Below are 25016 nucleotides of genomic sequence, written 5' to 3'. Positions count from 1 at the left end.
CCAAGTCTAGATCAAAGCAGGCCTATGGCTGTACATTTAATTAAGAACTCTTGAATTACACAGCACGCTCGTGCCCTACTTTTGTATTCTATTTATGTAAAGCATGTTCTGTAACGGTGCGAGTTTTTCCATGTACAGGTTTAGCCACAGGCCTGATTTGATTATGACGACACAGCCCCATTGAAGAAATATAACAACACATGTTTTGACTGGAATAACTTCCCACCAAATTCCAACTGGAACGTTTTTGTGTGTACATATAAATAAATTATCCTTGCAAGCAAAAACAGTTGTGTTTCCTGTGTTTCTGAGTTCACACCATTATCTAAACTTGCAACATTTGAAAAATAAATGTTTTTATACAAACAACCTCAGTGCAGTCCATGGGGAATGAGTGAATAAAGTCAACATTTATCAATTCAACCACCATGTCTGATAAAAATATTTATTTCTGTTGTGTCTTCTATTACTCCATTCATGTATTTCCACTTCACTGCTTATGTTACATTTTAGTTACCTGTTCATGTTTGTTGTGTTGTCATTTAGCCTTCGAGAAAGACTCTGCTAGGGTCGAAACGTCAGGCCATTAACTATTTTTCACAACCAGAATTGACAATGAAAATGATAATGAAAATGAAATAAAATTCACTCAAGTCACTTTATGGCATAGTAAATGAAAATTTTGCTGGACGGTTCGGCAACCAATCTTTGATTTTGGGGATCTCTTCTACTCGAGCTATCAGCGATGTTAACTTGGGTGCATTCTGGAATGCAGCTGGGTTCCCCTTCAGAAGGAGCTCATGTCCAGCATAGAAATCAAGATCCGCCATGGACACCTAGAATAATTGAAAAAGTTATCCAAAGTTCAGAAACTGGAGTAAAACTTCATGTTTTGGGGAAAATTCCTTAAAGGTTTTTTTGGAACCATTTGTGCATCTGAAAGCACAAAAGTTTGTCCAAAAGTTTTTGGTTTTTTTTCATTACTCTTGCAACTTCGATGACTAATCGAGTCCAAAACCTCACAGATTTGTTATTTCATGCATTAATTGGGATACACCAAGTGAGAATACTGGTCTTTCGACTTTGACAATTGCCAAAGGCGTCTTGTGCCATTAATAAACTAAACCAACAACAAACAAACAAAAAGGGATACACAACAATAAGACCTCTGATTTGGAGGCATGGCATAGGTTCGCATCCTTCACTAGTAAAACGTAGCTTTCTTACCGAATCTCCCACAAAGAAACCATCTCCTCCTTTATTCTGTACAAGAAGTCCCTCCAACCAGTTGACAAACTTGAGACAATCCTTCTCAAAAAAAGACTTGGTTAATTCTTCCTGTCCATGGAACAAAGGAGAATGGGGGAAGAGAATAAAAAATGAACAAATATTTTATTTAATCTGAAATGTGTACTCAGTTTCGAATCCCGCCAGGAGCACTTAGTGAGTTGGGTTTTCAGTTCCCTGCAGTAAAACTTCTGCGTGGATTTTTCTCTTGAGTAGCCGAATTACCTTTAAAAAAATTCTCCCAAGTCTAAAACTGAAACTTCCATCTTTGTTTCTATCCATGCGGTACTTGGCTGCTACTGTGAACTAAGTTCGCTTTTCTGGAAGATTTCTTGGAATTAATATATGAAATTTAAAAAACAATTAAAGACAGTGGACACTATTGGTAATTGTCAAAGAATAGCCTTCACAGTTGGTGTATCTCAACATATTCATAAAATAACAAATCTGTGAAAACTTTAGCTCAATCGGTTGTCGAAGCTGCGAGATAATAATGAAAGAAAAAACACCCTTGTCTAACGAAGTTGTGTGCATTTAGATGGTTGATTTCTAGACCTCAAGTTCTAAATCTGAGGTCTCAAAATCAAATTCGTGGAAAATTACTTCTTTCTCGAAAACTATGGCACTTCAGAGGGAGCCATTTCTCACAATGTTTAATACCATCAACCTCTCCCCATTACTCGTCACAAAGAAAGGTTTTATGCTCATAATTATTTTGAGTAATTACCAATAGTGTCCATTGCCTTTAAATAAAGTAAAAAGTTCAACAAAGGGTTTTCCCCTGTTCTTTAAGGGTTTTCTTTTTTAGTTAATGCATGTCGTACCTTCTAATAGATGTTAAATTTGTCTTTTTGGTTTTTACCCATTAAGCTTGTGGGTTCGAATCCCGCCCGAGTAATATGTCATACCTTGTTTTTAGCATCTTTCTGGACTTGTCCAATGGCAAATGTCAGCTGTAGATCATGAATTATCTCCATGACAACATCGATTCTGGCCTGCTCTAAGCTTGATTGGCCATACAAGCCTAGAAAGGAAATACCCAAGAGCAACAAATAAGACATAGTTTATGACAAACCACCATAGACAGTTTTAGGTGACTGCTCTATAGTCCGTCGACACCCATGTTCCGACATTTTCTTAAAAACAAAATGCTGTTTTACACACTATTAAAAAAAAGGAAGGCCTTTCCATTGTTGATAAACAAACTGCGCTGGATGTCATGGCTAGCTGGAAACAAATCTAATCATTTAAAATCTAGTCAATTAAGGAACTTAACACTTCTGCAAACTTCCGTTAAAAAAACAAACTCTCATGATTTGTTGCTTTGTTTCCAACAAATCCTTCACAATTTTTTAATATTTGTGTATCTTTTTACAAAACAGATGATATCTGTATTCTGTCTTGCATTGATGGCTTTCTATAGTTTTCCAACCTCGGTTGACAAAAACTTGGGCTGTGAGTCTGTGACGTTGACATAAATATGTCTTTGGGGGGTTAGAGTTGGGAAAATACACCAGGGGTGTCTTAACATAAGGGTATTAACCCAATTTTTCATTTGTAATTTTAGTTTTATTTAATCAATATTTCCTTTAAATAAAAAAAAGTTGTTTTGGTCTACCTGTCGCTCTGGCAACAAATCCAGCAATTGCCTTCGTTTCAGGAAGAACGTTTCCATCAAACTCAAGAATTGGCAACCTGCCAAACGGAGTACCTGTATGTTAATCAAAATTTGAACATGACATAATGTTGACGACAAAATAATTACACCTAACGGGATAGTGAGAGAGAGAACCATAATACCAATTAAAATGGTTAAAGGGCAGAGCCCCCCCCCCCCTCGAACCCTCCCCTAAAACCGACACACACCAAACCCGAAACTCATTAAACCCTCCATGATTAAACCACCCAGCTATTTTGCTACCCCCCCCCCTCCCTGCGCCCGCCCCCTCGAATCGTGTGAAGCATTACTCCACAAACACAGTGCCAATTAGGCCCATCGTCATTAGAACGGTGGGTCCGGGTTAAAACACTCCTCGTTCTCTGCCATGGGAGTTTAAAAACCACGGTCCGAAATTGAGCGCCAAAAATTGTGGGTGGCCCAGGATGCAAACGTTTGGAGGCTACAGTTGTTCATATAATATCAGGGCCCAATTTCATAGAGCTGCTAAGCACAGACATTTGCTTAGCATGAAATTTCTTTCTTGATAAAAACAGGATTATACCAAACATACTTCAATGTGTTGAATATTGCTTGTTACGGGTATTCGGCAGCTGTTGTTTGCTTAGGCCTATACCGAAAATCACGTGGAAATTTGGCTGGTAATCCTGTTTTTAATCAAGGCAAACATTTCATGCTAAGCAAGTTTGTGTGTTAGCAGCTCTATGAAATTGGGCCCAGTAGTGGTTGCATCTACCATGGAGGAATAAATTAATTCCTCCATGCATCTACATACTTAGAACTATGATGAGGTTCGTTCCTCTAGTCCAGGCAGCAGCCGACTGCATGCATGCTGTGCAAACTTACTTGGTTTGATTTTGCTCCAGTCTTCCACAGCGATTCTCTTGTCTTCAAACTCTACCCCACTAGCTGCAAACATCAGACGAATAACTTCAGCTTTCCCTCGAATATCAAAATACGTCAACGTGAAGCGAGGTGCCATGGTAGTCAATAGTTGTCTTTGCATGAACCCCCCAAAACATGCAGTACCAAAATGCTCAAAAAATTATAAGTTTTTTTTTTTATGAACGCTAGTTATATGTTTATGTTATTGTGACCTTGTCGTTTGCTGGCCCCGATGTACCGCTCGCCTTATATAGTTGAGTAGGTTCTATACAAGACCCGTCAAAGCAACGAATTTCTACCCCGACCCCGTCACTGTTCAAAGTCCGCTCCCCATAATTGAATTAAGCAAAGTGTTCACAATTTCCCCACTTTTTTTTACACCGATAACGCCTTTGGTTGTTGGTGGCAGCATGGTTGGTGCGACGCGTCCCAATCAAAAGGTACATGAATGGGGAAATTATACCTTTAATTTTTAGAACCATTTATTTTTGAAATACTATATAAATGTAGAAATACCTGCGAACATTATAATATTTTAAAAGGTGGTGGTTGCCCGGTTATATGTCCCGGCAGAATGATTGCAATCCAAATTCCGAAAAACGGTTCCTCCATGCCTCTAATTATTAAAATCACTGTGATGATCTTGAAATCTAATTTTCTCGGGTCGATCTAATATTGACTGACCGTACTTGACATAATTGTTTATGCATATCCTCGATAAATAAAAGCAGTCCCAAAAATGACTAAACAATTCGGCCGCCATTGCGGAGAGAAAACACATTATTATTATATTGCAAGTAGGAGCTAGACACCCTATATTCACTTCATCTATAATACAGCCTGCCTCCGGGAAAACCTCTAGGTAAACAGCCTGTCATGAAATAATTGGGTCCTTAATTCTTATAGATCAGTCAAAAACTGACTGGAGAGTGGTGGGCGTATTTTATATATGTTTAGGCATCCCTTCAACGTAACCATACGTCAGCTGAGATAATAAACATGTCTACAACACAACCCCCACTCTCTCTGAAGCCCATGCCCCCCCCCCCCCTTACACACCAACTACACCTGCAACTACCCCCCCCCCCCCCAATAACAGTTTGACGTCAATTATCAGTCGAGTTTATTAACACAGAGGGGTAGCTGTCAAGCCAACCCGCCACTCTTTAGACGTTTTTATGTTTTGGGGAATTATTAATATCCTAAAATATGTAATATTGACGTGTTGCTATTTAAATGTCTTTAAAAGTACTTAAGAAAAGTTAATTGTGATTATGAAATAATTTCAAATTAATTTTTATAGGGGCGACCCCTACAAAAAAATGGTATCGACCTGCACTCCATCTTTTCTGAATCTTCGTCGTTCGTCGTGTGTTAATTTCCTATCTGCAATCTGCCGTCATCGTTACCCAACTCTTTACGCGAGCGGCACCGTATGTTGTCATTTTTACCTTCGAAAAAGCTGGAAATTCTGCAAAAATATCTCACGTCTTTCAAAGCAAGCCGGTCTCCGACCCTTTATTTCTTTCCTTCTTTCTTCTATCCCTGTCGACAAGATGAAACCTTGTTTATTTCTCCTTCTGCTCGGGGTCGTTTGGGCAGACATTTTCCCCGGCGATGATTACAAATTTCACCACCACACTGCGGAGGAGTTGAAGCAGGTTTTGGATGAAACTCACGCAGAATGTCCCGACATTACCCACATTTACAGCCAGGGTAAAAGCACAAATGGAGAAGATTTATGGGTTATTGAGATCACTGATAACCCTGGACAACATGAATCTGGTGAGTTTGTTTGCATTTTGGTGTGAAATATTTTTTTTTTGGAAAAAGTGTTCATTCATGATTCAGTTGTTTCTTCTTCCTTTCTCTGTCCTTACTCTATGGTTGGTTGGCACATCTTCTTGCCTTGGTGGTTTATTTTGGTTTGGTGAAGAAAACAAAACAAAAACAACAACATTCCAATCACATAATGTTTTCTATAATGATTGCAATGATGGCAAGTCAAAAATCCAAACACATACACAGACATAGGATGATTTGATTTATACACAAAATTTGTACAGTTTTATAATTTTTTTAAATTAAAACCCAGGAACTTAATTAATTTGGCCTTGGCCAAATGTAAGTCACGACAGCAGCACATATTGTCCTGGCTGTACAATTTGGCGGTTCATGTTAACTTTACATATTTTATAACCTTCATGTTTGAAGCAGATTGGATTGATTGAGGGTTACAGTTATCACAGAGTGTTCATTTATTACATGTATATGCAGAATCAGGCTTTATGAAATTAATTAGCTAGACTGACCTCCCACGTCCTTAAACAATAACAGTCTATTTATGCAAACTCCAACCATTATGAAAGTTATGAGCCCTAGCCAAGTACCACCAGTAAAATAAAAAAAATTAATCATCATAAAATTAAAACACTTCTCTGTGGCTCTCTGCATAAACGTGGCAGTGTCAAAAAAGTGATAATTAAACTTTGAAGTTTTCCAAATTAGGAACAACTTGTTACCAAAACAACACAATCCAAGCGGGTGATTACGGATACATGTACCTCATTCTCACTTGTTTCGCTCACATTTAAAAAAAAATATAACTTCCTTTAATCACCACCGTACAATTGTATACACTATTATTAAATTAAAATGTCAGCGGTTAATATACCGTCAGAGGTGACAGGGGCCACAAAATTGTCGAGTCATTTTTGAGAGGGCAAGTCTATGTAATTTAGATTTTGCAAAGGGTACTTTCATTTGAAAATCTTAAAAGTCTATGGGGATGTTTTAAAGGGGCACCAAGGTCAAGACCAGGGGCAACAGGCCAAGGCCTTTGTGGCCTTTGCTGTAATTCCAGGCTGCTGCACTCTGATAATTGCTGAGCTAGCGCCTCTGTGAAACATCTTAGTCATTTCTGTTTCGAATGTACACTCGGAAAAGTTGTCAAGCCCAAGGTCATGGTTGATTATAAGATTTAATAATCCTTTTTCTTGGGAAGTTGCCATTATAGATTGATTCATCAGGTGGGAACTGGGAAGCTCAGTCACGTTTACCAAATTTGTTTTTTAAAAATCCCTTCTGTTTGACCATTCAATATGATCCGATGTGGTTCTGAGTTGACTTTTGAATGAAATGGGGAAAAATATGCCAGCCTGCACAATACAATATACAATATATACAATACAATGGGTTTTTATATAGTGCCATTTCATTTAGACCACAGCGCTTTAAACGAACAATAGCAATGCAGATAATACAACAAATGAACAATAAAGCAATAAACAGACACTAAGAAAAAATATGTTTTTTAAGTGCTTTCTTGAAAATAGGCAGTGAAATTGAGGTGCGTATTGTGATGGGAAGATGGTTCGACAGTCCTGGAGTGGCTAAGGAAAATGATTTTTAATAGATGTTAAATTTGCATCGGGGATAAAGAATGTTAGCTTTGGTTTTACCCATACACCGATGTGTGTTAGCACTGTATACTCAGTACTTTCCTGAGTCCTGTGAAAAAAATATCACAGGCATGTTACTCGGGTGGGATTCGAACCCACGACCCTTGCAATTCTAGAGCAGTGTCTTACCAACTAGACTACCAAGATTGCCCGGCAGCTAGAGGCAGTTCGAATCCTATGTTTTGGCAGCGGGTACCGCAACGATATAATAGATGTTAAATTTGCATCGGGGATAAAGAATATTAATTTTGGTTTTAACCATACACCGATGTGTGTTAGAAAATGATTTAGATTCAGCAAGACGGAACGCGCGATATGATAACATGTGGTGAATGCATACACTTACCTTGTGTACCATATGTGCACAGTTTTGTTGGGCCAATATTTTGCCAGTTCAGAAAAGTGCAGATTCAGTTGACACTTACACTTAACAGAATTCCATTTCACACTTAAAAACCCCAAATGTTTGATCGTCTTCAGTGGATTGTTACTATCCTACAGTACATGTAGGCCTAGAATCTAAAAAATTGTTTTTTGAGATTCCCTTCTGAATTCTGAATGTATTATCTTCAATGGCCTTTGAGGTTAAATACCCCCAAATCAAACATTATTTGAAATTTTCTGAATTTATTTATTCTTATTGATTCAAATCCTGTTTTTTGTGCCAAGTTTGATTTGCATTCACAAATAATCGTAGGATGATATGAACGGGGCTTTAATGAAATTCCTGGAATAACTTCCAAAGTGTATCTGAAATATGTTTTGACAAAACTTGTGTGTATTTTACACACAGGTGAGCCGGAGTTCAAGTACATTGGCAACATGCATGGTAATGAGGTCGTAGGTCGCGAAATCCTCCTGGTTCTTATCCCATACCTCTGTAAGATGTACAAGAGCGGGGATCCAGAGATAAAACATCTTATTGATGAGACAAGAATCCACATCATGCCATCCATGAATCCCGATGGCTACAAGAAGGGTTATGAAAAGGTAAGAATTCAACCTCGTTCCCAGTGGTGTTCGATCTCGCTGCGCCATTGTTTTTTTCTTTCCCAGGATGCCTTGATCGACCGTAACGCCTGGGAAGTATCCAAATATAGTCGTGTGGTTTTGCACATTCATTCTGCCATGGGCGTTAATCGCGCACAAATGTGGGTTTTTTAATAATTCATATCACATCAAAATGTATTTGTTTGGTGGATGTAACTAAGCCTAAAATAGCATTTGCATGAAACCTGAGTTTACAATTTCTTAATGAAAATGCTTATTTAAGCTTTTTTTTAAATGGTGAGCGTGGCACAGTCGCCACATGTGATGTGCGTGCAAGGGGTCAAAAACACCACTTTTCAAGACCCCCTCCCCAAGTCACACTAATCAGTTTTCTCAATAATCTCAATTATCTGTGTGTTTATTTTTTGGGGATAGTTCTTATAGCTGTATACAAAACCATTTTTTATTTTATTTTTTTTTTGGGGGGGGGGGTTGTGAATAAAGCTGAGTTAAAATGAAACAAATATCCGATTGCACAAGTTAATATGGTAAAGGCATACATTTTTTCAGCAGATGTCCTAAATTTCCTCTGTTTTATGGGGTCTATGCTGAAATGAAAACTGAATAATTAAATACACAACAAATATTTGTGTCCAACTCCAAGTCTCGCCTTGTGTTTCATCCTTTATTCCCATGTATCGATTTAATTCACCAGTTAGTTAAGTGCTAATAATAAATATTCATTATAAGCCTAGAAAGCTGCACTAGAATATATCAATGGTAAAATAAATAAATAAATAAATAAATAAGCAAACAGCTTGTTCTTTTTTGGTAGAGTTTCAAGTTGCATGTCTCATGTTGTATTAGTCTTAAGTGAATCACTTTTCATGTCTATTTGTACACACAGGCCTGATACTTAACGGAGGCGATTGCCTCCGTTGCCCCTTGCCATTGCCTTTGTGCCCTTGAAATGCTCCGGTAAAAATTTACAATTTCCTCATAGGGTGCCCTTTGCTAAAAGAGAAAATGCCTTAGTGCCTTTGACCCTTCAAAAACGAAGCATACAGGCCTGTACACATGTGCACTTTGAAAACTTAGGGCACACATTTTTTTACTCTGCTCTAAATTATCATGATGACAATTTGGGAATTGTTTTTTAATAATGACAATTATTTTTCTTTTACTCAGGTGATAGTTGAAGGTAATAAAGATGATTGGCTGACTGGACGAAGGAACGCTAACAACGTGGATTTGAATCGCAACTTTCCAGACCTCAATCGTTACCTGAAGGCCTACAAAAGAACTGATTTCTCCAGAATTCACGGCAAAAACCATCACATTTCAGCAGCCATTAAGGATATCGGACATGAGGTAAATATTTAGTTTTATTTAGGAGGGGATTTTTTCTTCCTCTATAATTTTAAAGGGACATGTTGCCTTGGATCGGTCAAGCCGGTCTTTGAAATACGTTTGAAACTGTTTGTTATAAATTGCATTTAAGAAAGATGTCAAGTATAATAATCCACACAAATTTGCCTCGAAATTGCATGGTTTTCCTTATCTGTCGTGAACTAACATGGCACACCATTTTGTGGGGGTCAAGTTTTTGACTCCACAAAATGGTGGGCCGTGTTAGTTTGCAACGTAACCTCCGTTTATCTACTCCGCGGCAGTAGAATAAAGCAAGACAGTTCCCTAAGAACAACTCTACCTGGCAAGTAGATACACACATGGTGTTACCGCAAACCAAATATACATTGATACCTCACCATGCAATGCCTCAAATCCTATATTTGTTATTGTCATTCCTAATTGTTATTTTTTCCCCTCTGTTTTTTGGCAGCTGGAAGCAGAGACTAAGGCAGTCATAGAGTGGCTTCAGGAATATTCATTTGTCTTGTCGGCCAATCTTCACGGTGGTGATCTGGTTGCAAACTATCCATTCGACTCAAGCTACAATGATAAGACGGAGTACCAAGGTAAGTGAACATTCTCAAAGACACTGGACACTATTGGTAGTTGTCGAAGACCAGTTATCTCACTTGGTGTATCTCAACATACAAACAAAATAACAAAGCTGTGAAAATTTGAGCTCAATTTGTCATCGAAGTTGTGAGATAATAATGGAAGTAAAAAACACCCTTGTCACACAAAGTTGTGTGCTTTCAGATGTGTCAGATGTCAAATGCTGGATTCCGGGACCTCATATCTAATTCAGAGGTCTCAAAATCAATTTCTTGGAAAATTACTTCTTTCTTGAAAACTATGTTACTTCAGCAGGAGCTGCTTCTCACAATGTTTATATACTATCAACAGCTCTCCATTGCTTGTTACCAAGTAAGTTTTGATGCTGACAATTATTTTGAGTAATTACCAATAGTGTCTACTGCCATTGAACTCCTTTCAATTCAAAACTTTGGGTCCAGAATGCCCCCCCCCCCCCAGTCACCGGGATCATGTGGAATCATTTCTAAGATTTCTGAGGGTTTGTGTCCGGTCATTTATGCTGTAGCCAGAGATGCAGTTGGTACAAGCTGTCACCACCCTAAGTGTGGATGGATTTGACGCTCTTGTGAAAGTTTTTTGCTGTTTTCTTAGCAAGTACACACTGTCTTCAACCGAAACTTTCAGATGTGACTTTTATTGTATTTTTCTTGAAAATTTTGCCCAGAAATCAGCATGACGTTGACACAAACCAATATATATATTTATTTTTTTTTCCATTACACAGCATCGCCTGATGATGAAGTGTTCAGAGACCTTGCCTCAGCCTATTCCGAAGCCCATCTTAAAATGTCCGACCCGAACAGAAAGTTATGTGACGGAGATCTGGGACCAGTGTTCGAGGATGGGATTACCAATGGAGCAGCCTGGTACCCACTCAGGGGAGGTAGGCCATTAACAATGACTGACCATCACCGAACTTAGACCAATTTTATAGAGCTACTTAAGCAACAATATTGCTTAAATTTTTTCTGCTTAGCAAACAAAAGGCAGGATATCTATCACAGAGTGTACATGTGACATGGTAATTTGGCTGGAAATGTTATACTGGTAAGTATTATTTTGGTGCGCTTAGCTTTTTTTTTCTTGGAAGTGTCGTGGCCGAGCGGTTAAGAGCACCAAATTCAAACTCTGGTGTCTCTGATCAGCAGAGTGTGGGTTTGAGTCCCAGTTGTGTCCTTAAACAAGACACTTAACCATTGCTTCGTCCTTTGGATGGACGTAAAGCCGTTGGTTCCGTGTGTTGTGTAACGCACGTAAAAGAACCCAGTGCACTTATCAAAAAGAGAAAGGGTTTGCCCGGTGTTCCTGGCTGGATTGGCAGCATATTGCGCCACAGCAATAAACATGGTGCTATGTAAAAGGAGTAGATCTCATTATTCAAACATAGTCCCACATACCTTGCAGGAAATACTGTTTGTTTAAGGGCTTTGAGACGCCCTTCGGGTATATAAATGTTTCGATCAGTATGCTTTGATCATCTTCTGGAGTTCTCCAGAAGACGATCAGAGGATCTACAGAAGACGATCAGAGCATACTGATCAAAATGTCAAGTTGAAACCAAGAGTTCTTTTCAGAACCACCCCAACTCATATAGTCATTACATGGTATTACCGCAAACCTTTCCATAAAATAAGATTTACTCAAAGTGCTCCTGTATCTCATTTCATCACCATTTTATTTATTTTAATAATAAGATTGATAAATGTATTTTGGGTTGTTTCAGGAATGCAAGACTACAACTACCTCCACACCAACTGTTTTGAAATAACCCTGGAGCTGGGATGCACCAAGTTTCCTGAAGCGTCAGATCTCAAAGGTTACTGGGAAGATAACAAGCCTGCCCTCATCAAATACATCCAAATGGTAAGATTTTCCTCTGCCCCTTCAAGATGTTGAACAAGTGTCAAGGGTAAAAAGATGACTTAGGTTTAGGGAGATCAAATTTAAACCCAGAAGTCATAATTGTTTTCCCGCAAGAGTGGTCCAGCTAAAATGCTAGTTAAAACAACCAGGTACCAGTTAGGATGGCCGGTTCACGTTAGAGTTGTCTTTCCTCGCCTTCCACCTCAAGCACCCCGGTTCGAAGCCTCAGGCCTTCTCTCCAGAATTTTTTCCAGAAATCGTCAAAAGTGGTATACTTATTAAAATTGCCCTGTTGTACATCGAAAACAAGTACCAACCATGGTGCAATGCTTTTGCAAGACTCAACTTTTTTATGCAAAATCTAGTATGACGATTCCCCCCCCCCCCTAATTACACCACTGATTAATAATGTTTTTAATCATTTTATTTTTGCAGAGCCACATTGGAATTAAAGGACGAGTGACTGATTTGTATGGCGATGGAATCGAACATGCAGTCATCGATGTCGACGGAATTACACACTACATCACAACAGGTAATTTTCTTTATTATTTTTATTCGTTTGTTGAATTATTTCTTTATTTATTTGTTTGTAGACAACAAACACTTCACAGTCAATACACGTTTTTGCCCAAAAGTTTGCAGCTAGGTTAATAAAACCAAACCCTCAAATATGTTTTTTCTGTAAATAATAGATGAGCTTTTATGGAAGAGAAATAATTAGTGTTAAGTGTCTTGCTAAAGGCATTTGGACTCACACCCTTATGACTCAACCACCAGAATCTGATGAACAGTAGAGTCACTTTTTTTCCAAATCCAAACAAATAAACACAACAATTAGCAGTGAATAAAGAACTATGTTTTACAAGCAAATGGAATAATGATAATACATGAAGTAATACTATAATACTACATTTACAAGCAAAGGCAAAATATAAATTACGGAAAACAAAGCAAAAAAAAACAAAACATACAGAGCACAAGGTGATGGAGTTGGAGGGGGCCCATAAAAAGCAAAGCTTGCCCATAAAAAGCAAAGCTTGAACTAAACCACTTGGCCATGACATGCCATTAGTGATACATGCTCTCATCCATTTAACCTTGTGTAAATTCGCTCTTAAATTTAAAGGTTGTTTCGTTCAAATGCTGCTCTAGTAATTTTTTATTTTAGTTGGCCCCAAGTTATTTAAAATTGAATTTCCCTTGTGGTTTATTGCTTAATATGCTGCTTCCCGTGCTGTATCGTAAACTTTGGTGGTATCCCTGGCTATTTATTTATTTCTTATTTACCCTGGGTAAAACCTCTCAGTGAAATACTGTTTTTCAGAGGTGCCCAGCAACTACATACACATTACTATTTTAAAATTGTATTAATATAAAAATGTATTTACAAAAACATGGCAGCTCAAGGCTGTATGGCTTCTGACTGACACCCCAAACCCAAATATTGACAAAAAAGAGGAACTGCCAGCATAGAGCTAGATAGCTCATATTGTAGAGCACCTAGGCACCTTAATCCAGAGGGCGTTGGAACATCCCGCTCTAGATAATTTATCTATGATCTACCCCAAGTTATTTAAAATTTACCCAGTCAGCTTCCCTTGTGGTTTTTAATTTGATATTTAAAAAAAAAAGAAGAAGTGGCATCCCCTTTAAGATGATCCCTTGGCTGCCGCTTTCCAGATTGTATCAATAACAAAATAGGGAGACCCCAAACATAAAGCTAGATACATGTAGCTTAGTTGATATAGAGCCGACGAGTTAATCTGAAGGTTATTGGTTGTAACGGCACGTTGATTCAGAGGTCGGTGGTTCAAATACTGCTCTGGTATTTTATTTTTTTTTTAATCTTCCCAAACTATTTAAAAATTTTACCAAACCAGCTTCCCTTGTGGTTTCTTACTTGATGTACAAAAATGTACTTGATTCAATTTGAATTTTGGTTTCCCCGTAACAGCAACTGATGGCGATTACTGGCGTCTACTATCAGCGAACGAAGACGGGAGTCCCCGTCATTATACCGTCACGGCAAGCGCCCCCAACTACTACTCGGAGAAGAAGATCTGTACGGTGTACGCAGACACCGAAGCGACATCTTGCGACTTTACCTTGGAGAGGAATAACGAGTTGCCGATGAAGGGGGTTTCTGACGAGGAGATGGAGGCACTGAAACGAGAACTGGAGAACTTCATCTAGAAACGAGAAAAGAAACGGGTAACGTTTGGACTGTATTCATCAGGGAATAACTTATTCTTAAGTATTTTTTTTTTTTTTTGGGGGGGGGGGGGGGAGGGTCAGAGATTTCCCTTCACATAATTTTAAGTTCTAACCAGGGATAGTGTTGTCTCTGGGCTATAATTATGAGGCATTGTGGAAACAATTTCAAAGCCTTCATTAACACAGACATATTCATGGTGTCTAAAGTATGAAACAGGAAAACTATCCTCCTTTTTTGTTTGAAACACATGGCCAAAAAAATTATTTTCTAAATTACGACGGAAGACTAACTTGACATGCTGCAATTGAAACTTCCAAAACGTAATCATAATGACAAATTATAGCGATGAAATTTCGAGAGATGCAAAAAGAACGGGGGGGGGGGGGGCTACTACAAAAAAAAATAAAAAATCATTTGTGAAAAGGGATGGTATGCAGCAGGGGAGAACAAATGATCGAGGATGCACAAGAAAAGACAAAGTTTTGAAGTGGACGGTTTTGTTCTTTGGTATGTGCAAAACTTAATCATCAGCTTCGAGCAGCTGATGTGAAGGGTAAGGATGGTGGTAGGGGAATTGGTGGGGACTAACGTCATGGCGTTACTGGTGAGGTGTTCACGATAAAAGCACTTCTTACATTAGGGTGGTTGTGATGTGAGTAACGTGGTGACATCAATTATAGAGATCACTGTATATAGATAAAAAAACAAGCCTAGTGAACCAGTGAGGGCGCTCTACTCTGGGCACACGTTGCCTTTTTGTACCTTAAGTGTTTCGAAGCAGCTTCAGGACACTGAAGGCAAAGTGACCCAAATCAGAATTATGTATTTTTTGAGAGAGAGATCGCCTAAGGCCACGGACGACCACTTCAACACTTCAAGGTGAGGGCTACACTTTAAGTGTCACCAGGGGCACCTACATGTACTCCTGGGGATAAAAAACAAGGCTATCTCCTTCATATTCCGTATGGTTTTCATTGTTTGAAAGGAACACAACTTGAGATTGAGTACGCAATATAAATTCCAAAATATTGGTCAAAGTTTTGTTAAAAAGCGGCCATTATCTTTCATCCCAAATACAGTTTTAGGATGTCAGGTTTTGTAGTTGTTTTCGCGTTTATTGTTGCATGTGGATCAATATTCCCAATCGATGAAGAATGATAGATAAACTTTTACTTAATGACCCCAAACCAGTTCAGGCTTCTGCTGATTAGTCAAGTAGCAACATGTGTTCCACCTGCTTTCACGCTGATTGGTTACAATTTTTAACAAAATACCAAAGTCCAGCGCCCTCACACCTTTCCTGGGGTTTTCAGAATTGTTACGACTGGTTGCGGAATCATATTATAGCAGTAAGGTAACACCAAAGCAATATTAGTCGTAATTATTTATATATCATCGGCATGACAACGTAGATTGTGGGTATTTATATATTGCATGAATGTTCTGGTACAAGTTGCTTTAAAGTCGGTCTGTAAATGAAAGTCACGGTTGCGTTCTAGTAGCTTCCCTGAGTCAAACCTAGGTCTCCTACGTCGTTCTCATGTCGTAGCTGTAGCCAGTAGCCACTACAGGCTTACTGTTTTAGGTAGCCCATTTCTTATCATACATATATGTACAGTGTATAAAAACAACTCAAATCTAATTTGTGTACAGTTTACAAAGTCGACCCTCAAATAAATTCAATCTGCTTGTTATTATACACCTGGGCCCAGTTTCATAGAGCTGCTTAGTGGTCAATTTTGGGCTTACTTCACAAGTTTCCGCTTCAAAGGTAGCACTGCTAAGCGTAAGCACACAACAGGGTATTCAAACCTTCCAGTGCCTATGAAAATGGATGCTGTAACCATGAGCAAGTTCGAGTGCGCACAATTAGTCCACCAGTGGTCGACCACAGACTAGCAACGCACATGCGCAATGCTGTACTCACCCGAACGAGTCTAGTCAACCTTCCACCTTTTCGCTAAAGTGTCACTGGTTCCCCTCTGCACTTAACACATGTTAGAATGGAACATGCTGTTGGGACCAGTGAAGAAACCATGGGCTCGAGGCTGGTTCCAAATGGTCGACCACAGTAGTCAACCAATGGTCGACCATCCTGGGTTTGAGTCAAAATGGTCAACCTTTAGTTAACCATTGTGCACACTCGAACTTGCTCCATGCAAATCCATGGTGAACGCGCAAGCTGGCCACCTAATTTTCTTGCTAACCTGTGAAATATGATTAAATACTTCATCAAATTTGTCTGCTATAGTAAGCACGAAAAATTTGCTAATCGTTGGGTAGCGCTATGAAATTAGCGGAATAGCCCTCAGTTCAAAGCAAAATTTCTAATTGAAAATTTGTTGAGATTAGGTAAAGACCAAACATAAGTAAGGGCATGAAATCGTGCTAATTGATGTTCTGGCAGGAAATGGAGAAATAAGTTATGTGAATTTTGTTATAGAAGACATCAAATCAGGTTGACATCAGGTTGATATTTCAGTGTAGGGTTAAAATCTAAAGCTGATATCGCTTCCATTTAATAAGAACTAAATTTTGAGTCAGGTTAGCTAAATTTTTCTTCTCCTGAGACTGACTTTACACTAAAATGAAAACTAATTGTTTATAGATCGTTATAATGCCGCATGTTGCTTTCAATGTAATGTATGAAAGGTTAGTCGTTAAAGTTGTATCTGTTGCTCAGTACTTATAAACACATTCCTTAGATCACTATTTTACTGATTATGATCCTTTTTAAAGACATTGGACACTATTGGTAATTGTGAAAGACCAGTCTTCTCACTTGGTGTATCTCAACATATGCATAAAATAATAAACCTGTGAAAATTTGAGCTTGATTTGTCGTCGGAGTTGCGAGATAACTTGAAAGAAAAAGAACACCCTTGTCACACAAAGTTGTGTGCTTTCAGATGCTTGATCTCGTGACCTCAAATTCTAAACTTGAGGTCTCAAAATCAAATTTGTGTAAAATTACTTCTTTCTCGAAAACTTTGTCCCTTCAGAGGGAGCCGTTTCTCACAATGTTTTATACTATCAACCTCTCCCCATTACTCGTTACCAAGTAAGGTTTTATGCTACTAATTATTTTTGAGTAATTACCAATAGTGTCCACTGCCTTTAAGCATGATTATGAATACACTGTTTCTTTCACAGGCTATAGGCCTACAATAGACCCCTTGTGTGTGACTTCACACGCTCAAAAAGTGCCCTCGTGGGGTAAAAAAAAGCGCTCAAAGGAGACCATTGATTGGACAATGGCTGTTCGTTGTGCGTAAAAACTTGGGCGTGAGCTCAACGTCCATGTAACGTTTTGTGATACGCAAGGGGTCTATAGCACATCAACTGTACTTGATCTTGTCAGTTTCTTAGTAAATTTACGCACATGCAGTCCGTGTCACCGAGTGGTTTAAAAAGTGACATTCTAAGTGACGTTGTTTTCATTGCAAGGTGTGAATGGTATAACTAATTGAAAAACATTCTGAAATCAACGAATCCACCAAAAGTAACAAAGATCATCTTCATTGTGTGTGGTCATTTTGGTCTGTTCCCTTCTTATGGAATGTGAATTAGAACTGTGTTTGGCATTGGTGTAAAGGGAACAAGACTGAAAGCTGGCCATATCACATGACAAGAATCTATCCGTATATTTTTATAGTGAATTTTATTTTTTAACATCTCAAAGACAGAATTATAAGTAAGGGAATCATTTTAATCTTGTTGTTTTGCATGATTTGAAACATTTTAGCACACACCTTTTAGAATATGTACATTTCACACATGAAATTATTGTTTTATGCGATATATAAATCAAAATTTAAGTTCTTCATTAATTAATATCTTTGTTATTATATTCTTTACACACTAGCACTTTCACTTTATGTGCAATATCATCACATTCTAGTTTTCATGTGCACTGTTTATTTATCATCATAGTATATTATTGGACGTGTGGTGTGTATATGTTATTATTTATCATTCTCAGCATTATGTAACTTAGCCTTGCTCAAGGCAGTCGCATTATTCACTCCGAAAAAGACGCAGCTGTAAACCCATCCGTATACACTGTGCTAGTACGGTAATCGCTGCACGAACCAATCGCATACACTGTCATATTGCTCAACACCCGTCGTACAACTACTGTGCACAAGTCATCCGCACTCGTACCACTAACCTTATGTGGAGGCTGTACGCTGACGGCCGACGCATGCGGATAGTGTACGGGGGGTCGTGCGATGTGGTTACACACATTTTACGCAGTGTATACGGGTGGGTTTTTACAGCGGCGTTTTTTTTTTTTTTTTGAGTAAATAATTCGACTGCCTGAGCAAGGCTATATGTAACTCTCAAAATTAATAAACAGTTAGTTTGACATTCCGTTTAGATTTATTCATTCTGGACCTAATCCACATCTGCTTGATTGGTCAAGGTATGTACACGCCTGGAATTTCATCTTTGAACATTTTGAAAGGGCAAGGCCATTTGATTTTGCAAAGGGCACTTCCATTGGAAAATCTTATAGTCAGTGGGACACTTTTGAAGGGCATCAAGGCCAAGACCAGGGGCTACAGAGGCCATTTCCTCCTTGGCCTGCAGGTAATTCCAGACCTGTACAGAAACAGATTGCCTGCCAAAGACGTGAGCCCATTAATAACCCCAGCAGTGTCATGTATTTAACAGTGTCTGGTCTATAAGCTGTGAAAATACTATTTTCTACAAAATTGAAAATCAAATTACAGTAACTGCACTCAAGGCATTCACAAGTTTAAAGCCAGCTTCCCAAAGTTGACAGAGGTCACAACCTTAAACTTTCGCCAAGGTCATGTTAAGGTCACAAGATTTGTTGAGATTACTGAAAGTATATCATTATAATTAGGGGCAACTTATTTAATCAGCCCTTGGAAAATTGGGCTGAGTGAATTGGGCTTGGACGACACTGCTGGGTGTGTACAAGATGTGTTCAGACTGTTAACTTTTCATTTACTTAAACAGGGGTTCTTTCCAATGGACCATTAACACTGTTAGGCCATGTTGGTATCCCCCCTCCCCCCACATGTTAGTCATTGTAACCAAAGTGAGGCTGGGTGGCAAAATAGTCGGACAACTTTGCTGGTCTGAGAAAAATCAGTAATTATAACAGTTGGTTCAGACAGGATACACAACAAGATGAATTTGAATAATATTGTCAGGTTCCTTTTGTCACATCACACAATCCTGAATATTCAATCTGACCAGGCTAGGGACCAGACTAAGGTTCCTCCCTCCATCCAGCATCAGTTTGGTTTGATTGATTATGACAAGGGGGAGACATCAATTATTTTGGGTGATAAGATTACCTAACATTCCTATAGACTAATAATGCACTCTGTGTTAATTATGTATATTTAGCTCTAAAACATGTGTCACCTTGTAATAAATGTTAGCAGAAAAGTAATGTTCTGGTTTCTTTTGCTATTGACCCAATTCACCTGACGTCATCATCAGAACATCTTGGATGCGCCATACTGGGTGCTTTCGATTAGCTTCCCCGGGTCGACCCCGGTGTGTGGCATTTTCTTTTTCCAGGACAAACGTGTGCAGATAATTACCCACGATCGTCCTGGGAAAAAAAAACGCCACACACCGGGGTCGACCCAGGGAAGCTAAACGAACGCACCCAATGTCATTTGTGCATTATTCAGCAAAGTGTTCATTCTAGGCTAGGCGTCACGGCATTTTCAATTAAACCTCTTGATCTCAAAATGGTGAGCGTGGCACAGTCGCCGCGTGTGATGCGCATGCAAGGGGTCAATAGGTGGTTTTTTTTTAAGTAAAATAATGCCCTAACTTTATGATTTTGCAAATTTTTTTAAAAGTAAACTTTTGACTAAGGATCGATAATAAAATACAACAAATATTTCCCAAGATTTTGAAAATAAATATAAGTGCCAATTAAGACGAACTGCACCTTTAACTAGTGCCTATAAGTGCCAATGATAATAAAGTCATACGTCATCTTTTTTAAATAACTTCCCCGAAATATTAAATTAATAAAATTAGAAGCTATTTTAAGCACAAGAGGGCGCTGTACACAACAAATTAATACTGTAGCGTAGTTTTTTTCAAGCACAAGAGGGCGCTGTACAAAATAAAGTTACAAATATTTTTTAAACACTAGAGGGCGTTGTTCACAACCAACATTTTCACCGTCGTCTGCTTGTATAATGCGAGTGAGTGTCCTCACAATCAATGTTTTCCCCATAATACATGGTAAGTACGCATAGTTGATGTTTATTTAATGTGTTCAAACATCTTTAAATGTTATAGATACTTTGTATTGCTTGTTTTTTTTAGGTGGACCTTTGTCAGCTGGTTTTCGATGATTTACAAATTAATTATCTTTGCACTGAAGATAAACACTACTACTACTAGCTCACCCCTTTTTAGGCCTAAATTTCTGTACTAAGTAATAAATTTACTTAGAACAGGAATAATATACATTAATTTTTTTTTAATAGAAATGTTTCTCTATTAAGGGGGATAAAATTTCTCAATCCCACTTCTATTGAATTTAGACAAAAATATGAACAAATCACAAGGGGGTAAGCCTTGCATTTCTATTGAACTTGAGCACAAATACGAAACAAATCACAAGGGGTACGCCTTGCATTTTTATTGAATTTGAGCAAAAATGGTTAAAAAATCACAAGGGGTAAGCCTTGCATTTTCGTTAAAATTGAGCAAAAATATTTTAAAAATCACACGGGGTAAGCCTTGCATTTTATTGAATTAAGGCAACAATATTTAAAATAGCACAAGGGGTAAGCCTTGCATTTCTATTGAATTTAGGCAATAATATAAACAAAAATCACAAGGGGTAAGCCTTGCATTTCTAATGAATTTGAGCAAAAATATGAAAAAATCACAAGTGGTTAGCCTTGCATTTCTTTTGAATTTAGGCAAAAACATGAAAACATCACAAGGGGTAGCCTTGCATTTCTGTTGAATTTGAGCAAAAATATGAAAAAATCACAAGGGGTTAGCCTTGCATTTCTATTGAATTTAGACAAAAATAAGAAAAAAATCACAAGGGGTAAGCCTTGCATTTCTATTGAACTTGGGAAAAAATATGAAAAAATCACAAGGGGTAAGCCTTGCATTTCCATTGAATTTAGGCAAAAAAATGTAAACAATCACAAGGGGTAAGCCTTGCATTTCTATTGAATTTAGGCAAAAACATGAAAAAAATCACAAGGGGTAAGCCTTGCATTTCTATTAGGTTGGACAAAAAAATGAAAAAAATTACAAGGGGTAAGCCTTGCATTTCTATTGAATTAAGGCAAAAATATGAAAAAATCACAAGAGGTAAGCCTTGCATTTCTATTGAATTTAGGCAAAAACATGAAAAAAATCACAAGGGGTAAGCCTTGCATTTCTATTAGGTTGGACAAAAAAAAAAAAAATTACAAGGGGTAAGCCTTGCATTTCTATTGAATTAAGGCAAAAATATGAAAAAAATCACAAGGGGTAAGCCTTTCATTTCTATTGAATTTAGGCAAAAACATGAAAAAAATCACAAGGGGTAAGCCTTGCATTTCTATTGAATTTAGGTATAAATACAAAATAAAATCACAAGGGGTAAGCCTTGCATTTCTTTTGAATTTAGGTAAAAATATGAAAAAAATCACAAGGGGTAAGCCTTGCATTTCTATTGAATTTAGGTAAAAATAAAAAATAAAATCACAAGGGGTAAGCCTTGCATTTCTATTGAATTAAGGCAAAAATATGAAAAAAATCACAAGGGGTAAGCCTTTCATTTCTATTGAATTTAGGCAAAAACATGAAAAAAATCACAAGGGGTAAGCCTTGCATTTCTATTGAATTAAGTTAAAAATAAAAAATAAAATCACAAGGGGTAAGCCTTGCATTTCTTTTGAATTTAGGTAAAAATATGAAAAAAATCACAAGGGGTAAGCCTTGCATTTCTATTGAATTTAGGCTAAACATGAAAAAATCACAAGGGGTAAGCCTTGCATTTCTATTGAATTTAGGTAAAAATAAAAAATAAAATCACAAGGGGTAAGCCTTGCATTTCTTTTGACTTAAATTTTAGGTAAAAATATGGAAAAACAAAACAAGAGGTAAGCCTTGCATTTCTATTGATTAGGCAAAAATATGAAAAAATCACAAGGGGTAAGCCTTGCATTTCTATTGAATTTAGGAAAATATATGAAGAAAAAAAATCACAAGGGGTAAGCCTTGCATTTCTATTGAATTTGGGCAAAAATATGAAAAAAATCACAAGAGGTAAGCCTTGCATTTTTTATTGAATTTGGGCAAAAATATGAAAAAAATCACAAGGGGGTAAGCCTTGCATTTTTTTATTGAATTTAGGAAAAAATATGAAAAAAATCACAAGGGGGTAAGCCTTGCATTTTTTATTGAATTTAGGAAAAAATATGAAAAAATCACAAGGGGTAAGCCTTGCATTTCTATTGAATTTACTAGGAAAAAATATGAAAAAAAAATCACAAGGGGTAAGCCTTGCATTTCTATTGAATTTGGGCAAAAATATGAAAAAAATCACAAGAGGTAAGCCTTGCATTTCCATTGAATTTAGGTAAAAATATGAAGAAAAAAAATCACAAGGGGTAAGCCTTGCATTTCTATTGAATTTGGGCAAAAATATGAAAAAAATCACAAGAGGTAAGCCTTGCATTTTTTATTGAATTTGGGCAAAAATATGAAAAAAATCACAAGGGGGTAAGCCTTGCATTTTTAATGGAATTTGGGCAAAAATATGAAAAAAATCACAAGAGGTAAGCCTTGCATTTTTTATTGAATTTGGGCAAAAAAAAAAATGAAAAAAATCACAAGGGGTAAGCCTTGCATTTCTATTGAATTTAGGTAAAAATATGAAAAAATCACAAGGGGTAAGCCTTGCATTTCTATTGAATTTAGGCAAAAATATGAAAAAATCACAAGGGGTAAGCCTCCCATTTCTATTGAATTTGGGCAAAAATATGAAAAAAAAATCATAAGAGGTAAGCCTTGCAGTTTTTATTGAATTTGGGCAAAAATATGAAAAAAATCACAAGAGGTAAGCCTTGCATTTCTATTGATTAGGCAAAAATATGAAAAAAATCACAAGGGGTAAGCCTTGCATTTTTTATTGAATTTATGAAAAAATATGAACAAATCACAAGGGGTAAGCCTTGCATTTCTATTGAATTTACTAGGAAAAAATATGAAAAAAATCACAAGGGGTAAGCCTTGCATTTCTATTGAATTTGGGCAAAAATATGAAAAAAATCACAAGAGGTAAGCCTTGCATTTTTTATTGAATTTGGGCAAAAATATGAAAAAAATCACAAAGGGGTAAGCCTTGCATTTCTATTGAATTTGGGCAAAAATATGAAAAAATCACAAGGGGTAAGCCTTGCATTTCTATTGAAATTTGGCAAAAATATGAAAAAAATCACAAAGGGGTAAGCCTTGCATTTCTATTGAATTTGGGCAAAAATATGAAAAAAATCACAAGGGGTAAGCCTTGCATTTCTATTGAATTTAGGTAAAAATATGAAAAAATCACAAGGGGTAAGCCTTGCATTTCTATTGAAATTTGGCAAAAATATGAACAAAAATCACAAGGGGTAAGCATTGCATTTCTTTTGAATTTTTGCAAAAATATGAAAATCACAAGAGGTAAGCCTTGCATTTTTTATTGAATTTGGGCAAAAATATGAAAAAAATCACAAGAGATAAGCCTTGCATTTTTTATTGAATTTAGGAAAAAATATGCAAAAATCACAAGGGGTAAGCCTTGCATTTCTATTGAAATTTGGCAAAAATATGAAAAAAAATCACAAGGGGTAAGCCTTGCATTTCTATTAAATTTAGGAAAAAATATGAAGAAAAAAAATCACAAGGGGTAAGCCTCCCATTTCTATTGAATTTGGGCAAAAATATGAAAAAAATCATAAGAGGTAAGCCTTGCAGTTTTTATTGAATTTGGGCAAAAATATGAAAAAAATCACAAGAGGTAAGCCTTGCATTTCTATTGAATTTGGGCAAAAATATGAAAAAAATCACAAGGGGTAAGCCTTGCATTTCTATTGAATTTAGGCAAAAATATGGAAAAAAAAACACAAGAGGTAAGCCTTGCATTTCCATTGATTAGGCAAAAATATGAAAAAAATCACAAGGGGTAAGCCTTGCATTTCTATTGAATTTAGGCAAAAATATGAAGAAAAAAAATCACAAGGGGTAAGCCTTGCATTTCTATTGAATTTGGGCAAAAATATGAAAAAATCACAAGGGGTAAGCCTTGCATTTCTATTGAATTTAGACAAAAATATAAAAAAATCACAAGGGGTAAGCCTTGCATTTCTATTGAATTAAGGCAAAAATATGAAAAAAATCACAAGAGGTAAGCCTTGCATTTTTATTGAATTTGGGCAAAAATATGAAAAAAATCACAAGAGGTAAGCCTTGCATTTTTTATTGAATTTGGGCAAAAATATGAAAAAAATCACAAGAGGTAAGCCTTGCATTTTTTATTGAATTTGGGCAAAAATATGAAAAAAATCACAAGGGGTAAGCCTTGCATTTCTATTGAATTAAGGCAAAAATATGAAAAAATCACAAGGGG

General features: G+C 37.1%; 2 protein-coding genes across 2 annotated transcripts; one reads left to right on the top strand and one right to left on the bottom strand.

Annotated features, from left to right (window-relative positions):
- Positions 1 to 575: 575 nt before the first annotated feature.
- Positions 576 to 4257, bottom strand: LOC117303804 (glutathione S-transferase-like). Its single transcript, XM_033788166.1, has 5 exons — positions 3812 to 4257; positions 2906 to 2998; positions 2196 to 2311; positions 1228 to 1338; positions 576 to 836 (listed from the first exon to the last, which is right to left on the bottom strand). The coding sequence occupies exons 1-5, from the start codon at positions 3969 to 3971 to the stop codon at positions 660 to 662; spliced, it is 657 nt and encodes a 218-aa protein (XP_033644057.1). The 5' UTR covers positions 3972 to 4257; the 3' UTR covers positions 576 to 659.
- Positions 4258 to 5242: 985 nt separating this feature from the next.
- LOC117303803 (carboxypeptidase E-like) lies at positions 5243 to 14774 on the top strand. Its single transcript, XM_033788165.1, has 8 exons — positions 5243 to 5635; positions 8105 to 8301; positions 9490 to 9672; positions 10145 to 10280; positions 11033 to 11191; positions 12032 to 12171; positions 12607 to 12706; positions 14129 to 14774. Exons 1-8 carry the CDS (start codon positions 5407 to 5409, stop codon positions 14365 to 14367), a joined length of 1383 nt encoding a protein of 460 aa, XP_033644056.1. The 5' UTR covers positions 5243 to 5406; the 3' UTR covers positions 14368 to 14774.
- The last annotated feature ends 10242 nt before the right edge of the window (positions 14775 to 25016 follow it).

The sequence above is a fragment of the Asterias rubens genome, chromosome 20, assembly GCF_902459465.1.
Source record: "Asterias rubens chromosome 20, eAstRub1.3, whole genome shotgun sequence".
Taxonomy (NCBI): Eukaryota; Metazoa; Echinodermata; class Asteroidea; order Forcipulatida; family Asteriidae; genus Asterias; species Asterias rubens.
This window is presented reverse-complemented; position numbering and strand designations above follow the sequence as displayed.